At 46.8% G+C, this 18,663-nt stretch overlaps 1 protein-coding gene across 1 annotated transcript in view; it reads left to right on the forward strand.

Moving 5' to 3' along the window:
• NCKAP1 (NCK associated protein 1) overlaps nt 1-18,663 on the forward strand; it is a 577,107-nt gene that overhangs the window by 550,268 nt on the left and 8,176 nt on the right. Inside the window, exon 30 of the mRNA XM_078680487.1 lies at nt 2,995-3,084. Within this exon, the coding sequence (XP_078536613.1) occupies nt 2,995-3,084 (90 nt within the window). The remainder of the gene's footprint in view (nt 1-2,994; nt 3,085-18,663) is intronic.

An 18,663-nucleotide genomic window follows, 5' to 3' on the forward strand; every position in this document is an offset into this window, starting at 1 on the left:
ATGGAAAACTCAATGTTAAAAACACGTTTTGGGACCCCCCTTTTTTCTCAGCCCCCCCTTGACAAACCCCCCCCAAATTTTCAAGGGCTGCTCAGAAACAAAATGTGCCATTTTCCTGAAAATTTCAGCCAATTCCGTCCACAAACGCCAAAGTTATTAGACATAGAATTTTCAAAAAACCCATAGAGAAAAAATCCTAACTATATATACCTACTGGCGACCGCCAGTAGGTAATATATATATATATATATATTTCTCTTTTTATTCATTCTTGATGTGTTTCTACCGTTCACCCATTCGTTTATGGTTCACAATTCCTCCAATATGGCCAGTTGTTGAATGTTGTGCTCCTCTTAACGTTTGTGTTGGTTTTCACTCTTGTATAATCTTTCCTCTTTATTCCCTAGGGAGGAGATGTGTCTTGTGTTCATTCTTTTAAGTTTACTCTCGTTTCCTAATTCTTTCTTTTAGTCATCTCTAATCAAAACTTCTCTTGATTCTTATCTATTTAAACTTTCACCATTTATTTATTCTTATGTCAACCATTCTTATGATTGTGTTTGCCATTTCTACTCCCGTTTCTTCGTACCTTACGTTACTTGTAATTGCTTTGTTCACATCTTAACTTTTGGTTGCAATTGCAAAATGTATAAAAGAGGAAGATATGTAGTGTTGGCTTTCTAGTTGTTTTACCTATGTCATCAAATGGAATGTTACCACACAGGATGACTGTTTGGAATGTTATGCTCTGATGCTAGAGTCAGTTGGGAGATGAGGATTGAGCTGACTGGTGACAGCTCCTGGTGGGGATTTACCTTGGAATTACTCTTACTATTTTGAACTACCACCTCATGTCAACTTAAATAATAAATACATCTTTCTACAAGAACCTACGTGACCTGATCATCATTTACATCACTACACCCACCACCAGCATAAACTTGTCCTCGCACACGGAAAACACACGTTTAAAAAGCCTTTAAGACACCGGATCGTCTTTCATGAGCAAATCCAAAAAGGTTAATTATTACGCTCGGTAAAACGATCAAGGCTTATAAAACATGAATTCCAAAAGCAATAGTGACACCTGGTGGATAAGTTAAATCTTCCAGCCGAAAGAGAGTCATTAGAGTACACGGACAAAATTATTTCCTCAGCTTAGAAACTCAGCAGCAGGAGCGTGATGAAAAAGAAGAAAAAAGAACGCCCTACTGTGACAGCTGCAGTTTTTGGATGAAAGTCGATCCAATGAAAATAGCAATAGACTCTGAAGTATGAAATGAAGATGTAGATAAACTCAAAGGAATCCAGACTTGATAGAAGAAAGATGAATCTGCTTCTTGAAGAAATTACTGCACATGTGGGTTCTCCATGTAACGATCGTCGCCACGAAAATGTAGTAATTTGCAATAAACAAATATTATTGTCTTGAGTAGATTTATTATGTTACATGGAAAGAGAGCCAGTGTAACGATCAACTGGCTCTAACAAACATCACCTCAAGAATCACCATAGGACATTCTAAGGTAACCAAGCACCAGTAAATACATTCTAATAACAACTTGACATGAATTAAAGTGAAAGCTTACTACAGATACATTGGGGGTAAAAGGGCTCATCTAAGTAAGGTGGAGATCAGAGGCCTCCGGTCTCCAGCACAGAGCATGATTCCAAATAAATGGTCTGCAGCATGAGGCCATTTGTTTGCTCCTAAAAGCTTTCCTGTTGTCTATCGGCGCATGATTCTCAAGGACAACACCACCAGCATGCGGTACTGCAACAAGCAGGCTGGAGTGCGTGTCCTGGCTGATGTGCAAAGAGGCTTTAAGTGTCTGAAGGTGGCTGGAGCAGCAAAACATCTTTCTACTAGCCAACCACCTGGAAGGGTCCCTGAGTGCCAGAGCAAACCAATTGAGCGGACATCTGGCAGATCATGGTGTCTGCATCTCAAGGTGGCGAAGGGCATATTCGATCGGTGGGTAGAGCTCTGTCCACCACCAGACAAAATGCTTAATGTCTACGGTTTTCTGGATTTGCGTTTCCACAAATGCAATCATTCTGGTTGGAATAGAGCAAGAGACTACTCAACATCTTCCTAATACTACCTCTCCTAACCAGATTTCTGAAGAAGATCAATAAAGACAAGCCCAAGTCAGCCTAATTGCCCCAGGCTGTACCAGGATTGTGTTGCACTAAGTACGCCAGAGCTTGAGAATCTGTTATTCAATCAGACTATCACTTTGAGTGGATCTCATGTCTCCAGCAACAGGTCATGGTCCTTCATCCGAACCTCCACAACTTGCTCTCCTAGCATGGCGATTGAGCTGCGCAATGGACTGCATTTTTGTTGCCTCACTGAAATCCTCACTGCCAGATACGATTCAATGAAACCCATCTATGCTGGGCATTGGGACACATTTTCTGGGATGATACCGCCCTTACAACCGAAGCTTTCAGACATTTGTTTGTTCTGTCTTTACCCCAACAAGACCTTGCTTTGGGCACTTGAAAAGAATATTTGTTGGCCCTTTCTGCCTTTCTGCGTTTTCCAGACAAGCCATCCTTGTTTAAATCATCAGTTGTGATGCAGTTCATTAACCATTTGAAACACGTTCCCCTGCAAACTTAATATTTAAATACCACGTGTTAATCACAACATGATTCAGTCTTACTTGGAGCCAATGCCTTTCTTAATCCGAATTTCCCATCCTGAAGTATTCATAATCATCTAATGTATAAATAATGCATTAAATTCCCATAAGTAATACTAGTTTTTGACTGTAGGACCGATTTTATAATGAGCTGTATTCTTTCGTTTTCTTTGTTCTGTGTTCACCATCAGGCCACATTTTAATATTTCTATTGGGATCCATAGAAGTTATTAAAAATAATGCTACAGTCATGCAATATTTAAATATAAATTTTATTCGTGCTTAAAGTTACAGGTGATCAACTTGAAAATAGAGAGGATAAACACTTTTTTTTTCTTCCCAGCTTGCATCCTCAAGTTTACTGAAAATTGGCCAGGAAACAGATAAAACAACTACAAGGAACCGAGAATCTGTGTATCTACTTCTTGACATGGTAGGTTTGTTTGTGTGTGGTGAAATAAGCATCAACTTGTCAGCTAATCTTTACGCTTTCTTATGTTTGTATTTGTAGTCCTATATCCATTGTTGACACAAATTTGTTTCCAAACGAGTTGGGCCGGTTGACCGTTGGTGGTTGAGAAGGGTGTCCTCATAGTAATCCCTGATAGGAGGGGATTTAGGCGCGGCCTGGCCTGGCAAGGACATCTGCCCACAGGCGATGTGTGATTGGCCTGTCTCAATGAAAGTGTGTTTACTAAGAGACATAGGTGAACTGCACATTGGGGCCTCCTTCACTGGTACTCTAGGAGCAATAGACTTTGTCTCAGTAGTGTATAGATTTGGACCAGGGGAGGAGTGAGGGTCTGGGGACTAGGAAAGTAGAGTGAGAGCCCACCCCCACCCCCCAACAGATCCACCTTTGGAATAAAAAGGTTCTGCACACAAAGACATAGTAAACCTCAGACATCCTTTATAAAAACAGGTGGTATTTCCTTCTGAATTGGGAATGTGAAGGTCATCCGCAAGCCACTACGCCCTCATGCACAGCATCCAGATGAGCTGAAGGTCCCAGGAAAGTAAGTACGTGGTCAATGCTTTGTCTCAGTATTGCTTAGATTTAGACCAGGAGTATAGTGAGACACTGCGAAGGTGTCGTGGGTGCTCTTATCCCTCACTACCCAATAAATCCATCTCTGGAGAAAAATAAGTTCCACCACAAAAACAGACTTGGCATACTTCAATCATCCCCCACAAAAAACTGCTGGTGTACCTTCTTGTATTCAAATATTATATTGTATTTCGAAGTCACAGCGATACATACAAATCAGAAATTGATGCATACAAGTAAGGAGTTAAAATGGATTACATGACAAGCAATATTTGAGCTAGGATGAAAAGGATAGTGAGTTATCATATACAAATGATCATGTAAATATCATGAAAGTAGTAATTATAATCCCAAGGAAAATGTGACAGAAGAAAGATCATCATTTGGTTCAGGAAAGTCATACATGATAGAATGTGTGTTGCTTAGTAAATAGAACACGTCAGTAAGGGGAAAGAAATGAGAAGGGAACGAGAAAGATTAGGAGAGGAGGAGGAAATGATATTAGTGGGGAGGAGGGTGCAATGGGGCATTTGCCACACATATAATGGTTAAAACAAGAGAGGGACCCAAAAGGATGTTGAGCTACCAAGCCCCGAGTAGACAAAACCATATAATTATCCAAAGAATGGCATACATTGCTAGCAATTGAAGGTGGATAATGTTTTCTTTCAATAAGAGTATGAGCTCTACAAGATATGACACCCAAGCCCACCAATTATGGTAAGATGAAAGATTTCCATTCTGTGAGTGTAATTTTAACTGTGATGAATAAAAGCGTATGTAATAGCTCCAAATCCGTATTATCAAGAGGTAAAGCGGGAACTACAGCACATGGGCCCAGCATAATCATATGAAGGGAAAGAGTTATAGATGTAATAAATATTATAGACACCTGCTGGTGTATCCTCTGAAATGGGTAAACCGTGGGTCACCTGCTAGCCGCCACAGCCTCATGAATAGAATTCAGAGGAGCTGAAGGTCCCAGGAAAGTGTGGGATGGAGTGGCAAATACTCAAGAATGACAGCACCTTGTAGTAAAAGCATTGTGGCACACACATTTTCAGCTCTGAAAAATGCAATAATCACACCTGTCTTGGAACTTTTAATTTTCAGGGCAAACTAACTCAAAATCATGGGCAGAGGGGGCAGATAAATCATGTCTAGTGACTATTGAACCCAGTGTATCAGAACTGAGGTAACATTTTTAAGCTCTATACAAGTATATGCATTTCCTGGAACACCATGCTGAAGACTCTAACAGTTGCTTTAGAAGGAAATATATCAGGGTGATTAGTCTCCTTGAAAAGGTAGCAGGGCCTAGTTCTGAAACTTTTTCTTGTAATATAGGTTAGCAAAATGATGATCCTAAATGGCAAATCAACATGCCGAAGTCACACCTGATCACCCTCTCAGGCACTCCTTTTTCACCCAAGAATGATATATCGGCCACCACTGTCCGCTCCGGGTGGGGAAGGGAGAGGGCTCTGCTGCTGGGCCAGTCGCAGTTCGTCAGCCACTACTGCAAATTTTGTGCAGTCCCCTCTAAAATCTGAATCAGGTCGGTGAGATTTCCCTGATGCTGCACCCACTGGGATTTCAGGTCTCACTGCTGAGCCTGCATGTGCCATCGGGCATGCTTCCACAGCAGGATGCAGGAGGCCATGAGAACCAGCAGCCTCAGAGTTAGTCCCACTGAAATCCAGGATGAAGGCTGAGGTGTCAAAATCATAGCCTGAATATCCTGGGCTCGCTGCTCCGGAGCATTGGTGCAGAGCTGCACTGAGTCAAGAATGCCTCAAATGAAAAGGAGAATTCCTAAGGTTTTTATTAATTCTATTTCCTAACTATAACGTTCCTGTAAACTTTGTTTTTTTCAGTGAAATTCTTTGGTTATTTTAACCTCTGACCAGCTTTCACGAATCCACTGTCTCACACTTACTAGTGTTAATAAGAGGGCTTCTTGGCCCCTATGATTCTTCAGCTTCCAAGAGAGCAAAATGCTCTCACTTGCTCAAAGCGGAGCACATTTTGCTATGATGCTCCCGCCAAGCCATTGCAAACATCTGTGTCACAGGAGTGGGCACCCCAGAACATAGCAGAAGCCGGCCTGTGGGGTGGCGGTCCACAGGACTATGTATGGCTCCAGAAGGGGGAGGGGGACGCCCTCCTTAGCTAGAAGTTGCCCTGGGGAGGTGGTGGTCCCCGGAGCTTAGGGGGGAGTGTGTGCGCTTCCCCTCATTACTTAAATCTAATAAATGTATATATATCTTCAAACTCCCTCTGCATCCGAAAGTGTCAGCGAGCCACAGAATCCGATATCTCGGCACATGGTATTTTATTCCAGCGGACATCCACCATGACTTGTTTCAACCCCTCCCAGGTCTTAATCGTATGGTAAACAGAATGGTCAGTTGCTTGGGTAGCTCTGGTAGTTTTTTTGCTCCGGACAACCAATAGTTGTTTTGCTATCTTGACATATTCTATTAGAGCATTGCGTAATGCTATTTCTATCGTGGAAGGATTCTTGGATTCCTTTTCTTTGCTTCTCTACGGAGCATATTTCACTTAAATAATGTTTTTTTGAGGCAAGTAGCTTTAGCTCAATGGCATCGCCGGTTTGCTTTTGTTCCCCAACAAACGGTTGCACATGGGTTAGTTCCCCCATAAGAGCGAACTAGTATTATCTTTATTTTAACTACTGTCTTCAGACACATTTTTGGTTCCTCTGCCATAGCTAATGCTCTTTCGATGCTTTTCAATGATGTTATGACTTTAGTTGCCTGTGGTCCTTACCACAGTTCGTACAGTGGAGCATATGCTCTTGCTCCCCTCAATTCCTAAGATTCCCCGGTCTCTCCTGTCATATAATCGACCGATTAGTCCAATTCAGGGATGTTTAGTAAGATCAGTTCACAGACCCTCCTCCAGCTAGGTAGCTTTAGTATTTAATTTAAAGGTAAGGTATTTATTCATCTAGATGACCCTCAGAATAACCAAGGATTAAATTTGATTGATGATCTGGCAGCAATGAACATCATGTTGTACAATACGGGTGCCACTCATAGAGGCGGCCATTTACTGGACCCCATTTTTTCCAGCCTTCCCCGGCTTCAATGCTTTCCCGCCCTGCCCCTACACTGGTCAGATCACTTTCTCACCAAATTTAACCTTCCTGTCCCTGTGAATCCTGCTTCTTCCAATCCTATAGTCCAGTATGGAAAAAGGAATTGGAAGAAACTCGACCTGAATCTTCTTAAGTCCACTCTAGATGCAGTGTCACACGATGTGGTGGTAGAGTCGGACGACATGGAAACAGTAGCTGTAAAAACTGACAGATGGCTTATGAAGGTCATCGATGCCTGCTTGCCATCTGCACATAAGAAAGTCATGGCACATAACTCCCCGGCGCTGTGGTTCAACGACTCACTGAAAGCTATAAAATCGAAATGTAAACGCCTGGAGCGCCTCTGGAGGAAAGACTACTCTCCAGCGGCGGGCCTGAATTACAGGAGGGAACTCAGGCTTTATCATAAAGACTGTACTACAGCTAGAGCAGGCTTCGTGGCAAAGACTATTTCGGAAGCCACAAATAAATCTAGAACACTTTTTAACTTAGTTAAAGAGCTAGCAGGCTCTCAAACTATAGCTGAACCTCTTCCCTTGAGCAATGTCCAATGCGAAGATCTGGCTTGCTTTTTCATTAGCAAGATTGAGACTATCTATACCGACATTTCCAAACAACATTTGGAGCATGTTGTAAGTAACTCTGACACTGGCTCGGGGAATGCAGATTTTTCTTTACAGACAGACCTGTCTTATGAGCCACTTAATTACTGGCCTGAGATGAATATGCAAGGTTTGAAAGAGATACTAGGGAAAGTGAAATCTGGGTCTCCAGTCGACTCTCTCCCAATCTCTATCCTCAAACTCCTTGACTCCCAGCAACTCTCTGTGATCTGCAAGGCACTAAATCATTCTCTGTCCTTGGCTACGGTTCCCTCTTTGTGGAAACACGCCATGGTTTCACCTCTGCTGAAGAAACCAACGGCAGACCCTAAAATTTTGGCTAACTTTCGTCCTATCTCCCTTCTGCCTGCTTTCTTCAAAGTCATCTCGCCCATTATACATAATTCAATAACATATTCCATCCTACGCAGTCAGGTTTTCGGTCGGGTTTCTCAACAGAGACAACTCTACTGGGAGTGTCCGAATATCTGCGTCACTTAATAGACAAAGGGGACTCTGCTGCGCTGATCCTACTTGACCTCTGCGCAGCGTTTGATACCATCTCCCATAAAATTCTGTTAAAATCCCTCTTTGACATGGGCATTAGAGGCAAGGCCTTGGATTGGATTGCCTCTTTTTTTACTCAAAGAACCTTTGAAATTACCTCGAACACCGGGTCCTCCAATATCCATAGATCCCCTTATGGAGTCCCTCAGGGCTCGGTGCTTAGCCCTTTGCTTTTTAATTTGTATGTCTCCCCACTTGCGCAGATTGCTGAATCTGAAGGCTTGACCATGTTTACTTATGCGGATGATTCGCAAATTATTTTCTCACTATCGAATGTAGAATGTGATTCTGGATCTCCGCTGCAGGCGGGTCTAAGCAAAATCGCAATTTGGATGACGGAAAACCTGTTGAAGCTCAACGGTGATAAAACTGAGGTTTTAATCCTGGGCTCCAACCCGGATCTTTGGAACACAAGACATTTGCCTCCTGTATTGGGATCTCTTCCCAGTCGGTCGGACCAAGTGAGAAATGTGGGCATTATCCTTGATAAAGGCCTTACTATGCTGCCTCAAGTTAAGAAGCTAACAGCCACGTGCTTCACCATCTTGAGGTGGCTTAGAAAAATCATTTGGATGCTGCCCGAGGACACGCAAAAGTCTGTAGTCAATGCCCTCATCACCTCGCAGCTTGACTACGGAAACGTCCTTTATCTAGGATCTTCGCAGGCTGTTTTGAGACGTCTTCAGCTTGTGCAAAATGCCGCTGCTAGACTGCTGTGCAAGTGCAATAGAAGAGAGAGCATGTCAGGTCATCTCAAGACATTGCATTGGCTCAGAGTTGAAAACAGAGTCAAGTTCAAGACCCTGAGTCTCATGCACAAAATCAAATTCGGCTCTGCCCCCAGATATATTCAATCTTTGGTACATACCTACCTCCCTCCCTGCCTGCTGTTTGAGATCCTCATCGCAGGGCCTTTTCAGCGTGCCCAGGTTTCGTTTAGCCAGGATGGGTGGTAGATCCTTCTCGCTTTTGGGACCAAAGTTGTGGAACTCCCTCCCTATTTATTTACGTACAGAAACAAGCTATGTACAGTTCTGCAGAGCCATAAAGACCTGGCTGTTTAATCAATAATTTCCTGATTTGGCCTCGTATCCGAGTTTTATTACCTTTTCATCTGCTATCTTTTTCTTTAGCGCTGGGAAACCCTTTTTGGGTAGCTGTCGCGCTTTACAAACCTAACAAAAAATAAATAAAAAAAATAAGGAATCTCTATAAGGTGAACAAGTTACTTACCTTCTGTAACACCTTATCTGGTAGAGACAGGATATAGCTGCAGGTTCCTTATTGACCCTCCCCATTTCTGCAGACTGTTTTCTTCTTTCCTAAAATATCCCTTTCTTGGTATTGAGAAAGATCTGCTTCAGTCCCATTGAACTTCTGTTTGGTCATCCCTTGAGGGTACCACTACGTTTAGTGGTGGATGGTGGGGGAAGAGACCTCTAAAAGAGCCTAAGCAAGACATTGTGGACTATGTGCTGGGCCTATGTTCAAGGATGGGTAAATACATGGGTAAAGCAACCAGAACCCTTGAACCAGCCAAGAGCTCCAGATGATCTGGTACGACCAAAAGGCTGCACAGGTGGAGTTCCAACCAGGGCAGAAGGTATTGGGAGAGGTCCCTACCCTAGACTTGAAAGGAAAGGTGACTTTATCTACTTGGTTTACCAAGGCACTTGCAGGAGCCCTAGCAGTGTCATCCATGTCAACAGCCTGAAACATTTCTATGACCGGGCTGATGTGGTAATGCCAATGGTCACTGATGACTGTCAGGAAGCAAAGAGTGAACCTCTCCCTGACCTTCTCTCCTACAGCCAAAAAGATGGGTCAGTGGAAGGAGTTGTCTTCTCAGACACCCTCAATGCCCAACAGCAAACTGACTGGAGGCATGTCCTGGAGCAATATGCTCAGCTCTTTTGCCTAACTCCTGGTCAAACGCGCTGATGTAGCCATGAGATGGACACTAGAGACAGCACTCCTGTCAAAAACAAAATCCAAAGACAGTCTGACCAATTTTAGGAAAACTTCAGGGCTGAAGTCAGCAAGATGCAGGAGTTTAGGGATGATTCAGCCCTCTGATAGTCCCTTGGTTAGCCCAGTGTTCTTAGACCCCAAGCCTTATTCCAAGGGTGGGAAACCAGAGCTGAAATGTTATGTGTACTATAGAGGTCTCAATGTTGTCGCTATGACACCCTATACCAAGGGCTGATGAGTTGATTGATTGATTGGGGAGTAACCAAATGTTTCAGTACCTACGATTTGACATCCGGGTACTGTCAGATTGGCATTGCACCAGGAGCAAAAGGAAAGACCGCATTCTCGACCCCAGATTCACATTTCTAGTTCACTCTTATGTTGTTTGGATTAAAGAATGCCCCTGCCTCCTTCCAAAGGGTGGTGAATAAAGTCCTTGTTGGTTTAGAGAATTTTAGTGCAGCATATCTGGACAATATTACTGTCTGTAGTTCCACTTTGCAAGATCACCTGATCCACCTTGGAAAGGTCTTTGAGGCTCTGCAAACTGAAGGCCTCACTAGCAAGCCAAGTAAGTGCCAGATAGTGCAGGGACCACCTTGTAGGTGGAGGCCAAGTTCAACTTTTACAGCCCAAGATCCAGACCATTGTGGGCCAGGAAGCTCCAACAACTCATTCAAGTTTGGTCATTCCTTGGCTTGACTAGGTACTACAGTAGGTGTGTGAAGGGATATGGTACCATTGTGGCAGAACCTACCTCCAAGAAGCAACCAAAGAAGGTAAACTGGACTGTGTGCTGTCAAAAGGCTTTTGACACCCTGATGGAGACAATGTGCTCAGCACCCATTCTCAAAGCTCCAGATCTGAAAGAGACATCTTAGTGATAGTTTCCTTACCTTAGAATATCCCCAGGCGTCAGACTGGATCTGGAAAGTTTTGCTTAGCAGTACCCCTGCGCGTCAGTAGGTGGCGTCCTGCGGCTCCGCGTCCATCGCTGGCGTCGTATGCGCCGAGATGACGTCACGGAGACTACTTAGGCGCCACCCATGCACGCTGACGTCAGTTCTTTCTTTTTCCGCGCTAGCAAGCGCAGATCCGGATAGAGCACATACCTTAGTCACTTTTTTGACTACTCTTTTTAGACTTTTTGTCCCCCCCGCCCCTCCCACCCCCCTTCTTGTTCTCCTGGAGCACGTAGAGATGCCTGGATTTAAGTCCTGCCGTCAGTGGCGGACGCCCACGATGTTTGCCTCTACTGCCTGGAGTCTGATCACGACTGCCGGGACTGTCGAGCCGTGGCCCCGAAGGCCTCAAGGGAGCTGCGCCGGAAACTGTTGGAGGCCCGGCATTCGTCCCACCGCCGCTCCAGGGACCGTTCCTGGGACCGCTCGCGGGGCTGTAGTCGTCGCACCTCGGGCTCCAAGTCTTCGCCCTCGGATTCCTGTAAGCGACGACATAAAAAGAAGTCAAAGAAGCGTGTTCGCTCTCCGACGTCCCCCCGTTGGTCCTCGGATGCGGACGAGGGGGACAGGGCTTCTGCCCCTGCGGCTCCCTTGGAGCCTGGGAGTCCTGCGGCCTACTCGCCCTACCCGGGTCCTTTTTAGGTCTCAGGCTCGCGCCTTCGGGCCCCACGGTCCCGTGTCCAGATCCTGTTGGCCCGTCGGCGCTGCCGGCGGATCCAGCTCCGCGCCACAGGATCCTTCATCGTAGGCTCTGGCCCCAGCACCACGAGGTCCAGCGCTGCCGGCTCCAGCCCCAGCACCGCCCTCGGCTCCACCTCCGGCGTTGCAGTGGGTGCTGTTCGTTCCACCCTTGCCCCGGTTCCAGGACCATTTTGTTCCTGCCTCGGATCCGCATTGGGATGCGGCGCTGGACGGGCCCCTGCCGGCGCCGTTCAAGGCGCCGTTTGCAATGCCATTTGTCCCCTCTCCGGCTCTACTGCCGCGACCGGCTCCGCCTGCCGTGGAGGTGGAGGATGACTGGGAGGGGTCCGAGGACCCTCTTGCCCAGCAGTGTGACTCAGAGCAGGACTGGTGGACGATCTGGAGGACGCAGGTGACATCGATGTTTCTTCTGAGCCGGGGTTTGCTTCTCCCCCGCCTACGAAGAAGAAGGGCGCTTCCTACACAATGGTGCTCTGTCGGGCTGCTGAGGTCCTCAACCTCGATCTTCCTACGGTGGCCCTCAAAACTAACCTCCTCACTGAGGTGCTCCAAACGGCATATGCTGTTTCTTCCCTTTAATGAAGCCCTCACCGAAGTCCTGTTGGGTACTTGGTCGCGGCCGGCCACGGGGGCCCCTGTGGAAAAGAATGTTTCCAGGCGTCACCGCCTGGTGATCCCGCCTTTCTGACCACTCATCCTACGCTTGAGAGTCTGGTCATCCAGGCCTCGACGTCGCAGAGTGCTTTTCCCACGGCTCCGCCGGATAAGAACTCTTAAAAAGCTGGAACAGTTTGGTAAGCGGTTGTTCTCTTCGCCCAGCCTGGGGCTGCGGTCAGTGAACACCATCTGCTTTTTGGGCCGTTATTCCCATGCAGTGTGGGATACCGTGGCTCAGGTGTTCCCTCCAAGGCGATTGCTGAGGGTAAGGATGCGGCTAAGTTTACTATTCGGTTTGGTTTGGACACCGTGGACTCATTGGACAGGGCGATTTCTACAACTATGGCGCTGCGTCTCCACGCCTGGTTGCGTTCTACTGGGTTCTCACCCGATGTCCAGAGCTCGCTCATGGATATGCCCTTTGCTGGCACTCGCCTGTTTGGTGACAAGGCCAACAGTGCCCTGGAGCATTTTAAGGATTTGAGGGCCACGGCCAAGTCCTTAGGCCTTTCTGCAAAGACCCCGGCCACTCCTGGCTTTCGATCCTTTCGTGGCCAAGGCAGAGGCACCCAGGCTCGTTCCTTCAACAAGCCTGTGCAGAACCAGCCTCACTGCGGCTGCGGTCACAGCTTCCTCAGCGGCGTGTCTGGGAATCAGCGCGGGGTCAGTCAGCCCCCGCTGCTTCTACCTCCAAACCTTCCTAATTCGAGCTTTGTGGAGCACCCCACCCCGGTGTGTGGCAGGATCCACCACCACCTCCCCCACTGGCGCGCTATCATGACGGACAAGTGGGTGTTGCAGATCATCCGCAGGGGTTACTCCCTTCCCTTTCAGTCCTCCCCTCCAGCCATGCCACCGCATGTCGGGGGATCACTTGGTACTTCTCCAGTCGTAAGTCACTGCCCTCTTGGCCAAGGGGGCCATCAAGTGCTTTCCCAGTTCGGAAGTAGGGAGTGGTTGTTATTCCCACTACTTTCTGGTCCCCAAGAAGGACAAGGGGGACCTGGGCCCCATCTTGGACCTCCTGAATGGCAATCGCTTCCTCGGGAAGGAGAAATTCAAAATGCTGATTCTGGCTCAGGTCCTGGCTGCCCGCTACCCTGGAGACTGGATAGTAGCGTTGGACTTGCAGGACGCATATTTTCACATCCCTGTCCTGCCGGCCAACTGGCGTTACCTGCGGTTCACGGTAGGCAGGAGCATTTTCAGTTTGCCGTGCTCCCGTGGTAGAGTGGCATAGACTGAAGGGGCATAGCGTGGGGTAGAGTGTTGTAGAGTGAAGTGACATCTTGTGTGACGTGTCTTAGAGTAGTGTGTTACAGTGGAGTGTCGTAGAGTGGAGTACTGTTTCATTGATGACAATGGAGTAAAGTGGCATGGAGTGGCGTAGAGGTAGTCGCGTAGATTAAAGTACAGTTTGAGTGGAGTGTCATAGAGTGGTGTATCATACAGTGTCAAGGAGGGGAGGGCGAGTTGTACTTAGTGTCATTTTGTAGAGTCAAGTTGTGTGTCTACCAGTGAAGTGCCTTGTCGTCGAGTGGCGTGTCATACACTGTCTTGCAGTGCCATGGAGTAGATTAGCGTAGAGTGGAGGGGCATAGAGTGTAGTACAATGTTGTAGAGTGGAGTGGTGTGTCATAAAGTAGCGTGTTGTACAGTGGAGTAACGTGTCACAGAGTAAGCTGCGTTGAGTGTTGTTTAGTATAGCACAGTGTCCTAGAGTGGCATACAGTTGAGTAGCACATCGTACAGTGCAGTGGTGTCGTAGAGTCTCTTTTGTCATATATAGAAAAAAAATCATAATGTATTCAACAGGTACTCTTCAACAATTGTTAACCTGAACAAAACACGCATAAAGTAGAAGCACATATGAGAATACAGGTTTCCGTGATTTCTTCTTATTTATTCCAGGTTCAACATATCTTTAATATTCAGTCTTCATAGTGTATATTTCTCCAAGCCACAAGGTTGCCAACACGTGTTTCATCGGTGAGGCGGTTAGCCACAGACTTCATCAGGGCATTAGTAACACTATCCTTAAAGCCTATAATTCTGGTATCCCATAAAAATACTAATCTCAATAGGCAAGTATTAACATGCAGCGTAATACACCTTGAATATGGTCATCCGTAGTAGAGGTTCAAGAAGGACGAGGTATCCTTCAAATCTGGTTGCAACGAAGCACACTGTATTATAGGTTAAAATTTCATCCCCAGACGTAATTAGTCACGGTAGACCGAAGTATCCTGAAATCAGAAAAATACAACACGATGTGGCATGCGTCTCTGACGCGACGCCCCTGAGTGCACTGTGCTCCCCGTTGGCCTTACCAGCACCCCTCGGGTGTTCACCAAGCGGATGGCAGTGGTGCCAGTCTTTCCCTATCTCGACGACTAACTGTTGTAATCGGGCTCGCCCTAGGCTGTCGTCTCCCACTTCCAGACTACGGCGGACTACCTCCATTCGCTGGGGTTCACTATCAACGTGGCAAAGTCCCACCTGACTCCCTCTCAAATGTCCCATTTCATCGAAGCTGTTCTGGCAACAGTGCAGTCTCTGGATTATCCTCCTAAATGGCGAGTCCAGGATATTCAGGCTCTCATATCGATGTTTCAGCCTGTATCCTGGATTTCAGTGAGAATGACTAAGGTTGCTGGGCCTCCTGGCCTCCTTCATTCTGCTTGGGACTCATGCCATATGCGGGCTCTCCAGTTGGACCATAAGTTCCTGTGGGCACAGCATACGGGGAGTCTCTCTGACATGGTTCAGATCCCGCAGATAACTGCAGAGGATCTGCAGTGTTGATTAACAAACCACGATTAGGTCAGAGGCAGACCCCTCTCCTTTCCCTAACCAGATCAAGCAGTAGTGACAGCTGCATCACTTCTGTGCTGGGACGGCTTTCTGGGAGAGGTGGAGATCACAGGACTCTGGTCTCCGATGAAATCCGGACTTCAGATTCCACATCAACTTGCTGGAGCCCTGAGCGATTTGTTTGGCGTTGAAAGCCTTTCATTCTTTTAAAAAGGGGAGAGCTGATTCAAGTGTTCATGGACAACACTACCACCATGTTGTTCAACCCCTGGCAGGTTCTCTGAACACCAGGGCGGACAAACACGAATGGCATCTCCATCTGGAGGTAAACGCAAGGTCTCTTTCAGCAATGGGGAGAGCCTTGGTTAGATCTGTTTGCCTGTGTCGAGATGTCCGCAGTTTTACGGACTGGAGTTTCCAAGGTGGCTCTCGCTCAAAGACACTTTTCATCTCAAGTGGAGCCCCGTCCTCCTTTTTGCTCATACCACTCCTGCCCAGAGTTCTTATGAAGATCAGGAGCGACCGGGCCAAAGTCATTCTTGTGGCTCCGGACTGGGCACGGAGAGTCTGGTATAACGAGCTTCTCCAATTGAGCAATGATCCTCCAATCAGGCTGCCTCTTAAAGAGGATCTTCTGTCATTGGAACAGGGGAGGGTTCTCCAACCAAATCTGTCAACTCTACGCCGCCTTATGTGGAGATTGACCAGCGGCAGTTGGTAGCATTCAACCTTCCCCCCCGAAATTTGCAGTGTTATTTTCGCAGTCAGGTGGCCCTCAGCCTAGACCGTGTATGTCTCCTGGTGGAACAAATTTGTAAAATATTATACAGAAAGATCTATTGATCCTCTTTTTGCTTCCCTCTCTTAGGGCTTTCTCTATATTCTGACCCTTACCCAGCAGAGCTCTGCTCTGGGGACTCTCACAGGGTACCTTTCGGCCCTTCTGCCTTTTTTGAGGCTTCTAGATCAACCCTCTTTATGTAAAAATATTTCTCAGGGGCTTGTACATAGGGTTCCACCTGCCACTTTCATCATGCCTCAGTGGCATCTTAATTTGGTCATCACCTTCATGATGTTTGCTACGTTTGAAACCTTGCACAATTGCCTGCCCCTCCTGCTGCTTATCATCAAAACAGCCTTTTTAGTGGGAATAACAACTGCCAGGAGGGTGACCGAATTACAGGCTCTGTCATCCAAGCCTCCTTACCGGATCATCTTTCCTGACAATTTGGGGATTAGCAGTAGTAGGACCTCCTTTCTTACTCAAAGTGGTTACACCATTCCATATAGGGCAATCTGTTACCCTGCCCACTTTCTATGCTCCTCTGCATCCCTCGATGGAAAAGGAGTGGCTTCACCGTCTGGACCCAAAAGGAATTCCGGGTGGATGACCAATTCTTCGTTAGGTATGTGGCAGCAAAGAAGAATTGTGTGGTGACAGAAAGGACGATGTCTCAAAATGTCGTCCTTTTCATCAACATCTGCTATGCTCTGGTCCAAAAGCAGCCTCCTGAAGGCTCATTCTACCAGAGCTAAGGCTCCTATTTAAAGTTAAGGAATCTGCAGCACGATGTCTCCATCAGATGGACAAGTTACTTACCTTTGGTAGCGCTTATCTGGTAGAGAGAGACGATGTAGCCGCAGATTCCTTACCGACCCACCCATCTTCCCCGCACTGGGCACAGGTGCTTAGGGTCAGCGCTGTACCCTAGTTGTTCAGAAACTCTACAATGTCAGTGCACTTCATAGCTCCCCATTCTTGCTGTGGAAATTCTTGAAAAAGTAACTGATATCAGAGCGCCGAGGGAACGCCTATATAGGTGATGCTGACGTCACAAAGGCGGAGACAACGTGGATGACATCACATGGAGCCAACCAACGCCCTCTACCAGCGCATAAAGGTTTTGCTCAAAGAAAAATCTTCCAGATCCAGTCTGACTCCTGGGAAATTCAGAGGTAAGAAATCCTCAGCTAGATAATGTCTCTACCGGATAAGGCATTACCAAAGGTAAGTAACTTGTCCGTTACAGCAAGGCGACTTCATGAGTGCCCTCGAGCTAAAGAATGCCTATTTCCACATTCTGATTCATCCTGCAGGCAGTGAATATCTCAGGTTCGTGGTACGTGGGCAGCAATTCCATTTCAAAGTTCTGCCCTAAGGTAACCACCGCCCCCAGATTTACAAAATACCATGCAGGGATAGCCGCTCATCTTGAGGAGCTGGGCCCACGTCTTCTCATTCTAGGCTGATAGAGAGTGAGAGTAGACAGCAGCATGTGACCCACGCCCTAATCTTTTACAAAATCTCGGTTTCACTATCAATGTGGGCAAGTCCCACCTTCAACCCTTCAGCCTTTTTTAGGGGTAATTATCAATTCAGTCATTAGGACCGTTTATCCCAGCCCAGCCAGCTTTCGATGCCTCTTTTTCAGACAAATCGCCACCTAACAGCCGGAACAGTATTGCACCTCGTCGTCATGATGGCTTCCTGCATTACCATGGATCCTCATGCTCGATTTACATATTCATCCACTTCTAGAGTGCTTGGCGACTCGGGGGACACAATCAAGAGGGTGTATGGAAGGATCTAGTGTTGATTTGAGCCAGCAACCATCGCTCTCTGCAGTAGTGGAACAGCAGCAACCTGTTGCAGGACAGGCATTTTCTAGACCCAGTTCCCCAAGTGAACATTACCAGAGACTCCTTGCTCACGGGCTGTGGCGCAATTGTAGGACCTGACTGTTATGGATACCCCTTCAAGAGAGCTTCCACATCATTTATTTAGAGTTACTGGCAGTCCAGTTAGGTCTCAAAGCTTATTTCTGCCACATAACCACAAAACAGTCCTAGTCAAAACAGAGAACTTGACTGCCATTTATTACCTTCGGAAACAGGGAGACATGCATTCTCTCCTGCTCTCGGTGTTAAAGCTGTTGGGCGATTCACCAGTTAATCTCTTAGCAGGGCACCTTCCGGGAATGTACAACAACTTATCAATCCTGCTCAGCAGGATGCGGGAACAAGTCCACTAGTGGGAAATCCACCAGAAGTCCTGCTTCCTTACTTCCAATGTTGATGGTTACCCGTTGTAGATCTGTTTACAAAAGCTGAAATCGCCAAATTCCCAAACATTTGCTTCCACATTTTCACACCTACAGTCCATAGGAAATGCACTATGGATGAACTGGTCAGGAATATTAGCCTACACTTTTCTGCCTCTCCCACTACTTCTGTATCTGATCCTGGGGCTTTGGCAAACTTCCTCACACACCTAGTTAGCTTCCACATGGGGCAGAAACCTGTGGTGCACAACCCATCTCGATTTGTCGGTAGCCCCTCACGAGAAGCTCCCCAACTGCCAAATCTTCTAACCAACACCAGGGAACAGTGATAGCCCTTTCCCCGGCCCCCACACCCAAGCAGCTCAACCTTGCGATTTGGCTACTGGGGTCCTAGAGTGGGATAACCTCAGTTTGCCTGTTGAATGTATGTCGCTCCTCAAAGAGACTTGCCGTCCCACTAATCAAGCCTGCTATGCGGCAAAGTGGAAAAGGTTTGTTCACTA

Source organism: Lissotriton helveticus, chromosome 3_1 (genome assembly GCF_964261635.1).
Source record: "Lissotriton helveticus chromosome 3_1, aLisHel1.1, whole genome shotgun sequence".
Lineage (NCBI taxonomy): Eukaryota > Metazoa > Chordata > Amphibia > Caudata > Salamandridae > Lissotriton > Lissotriton helveticus.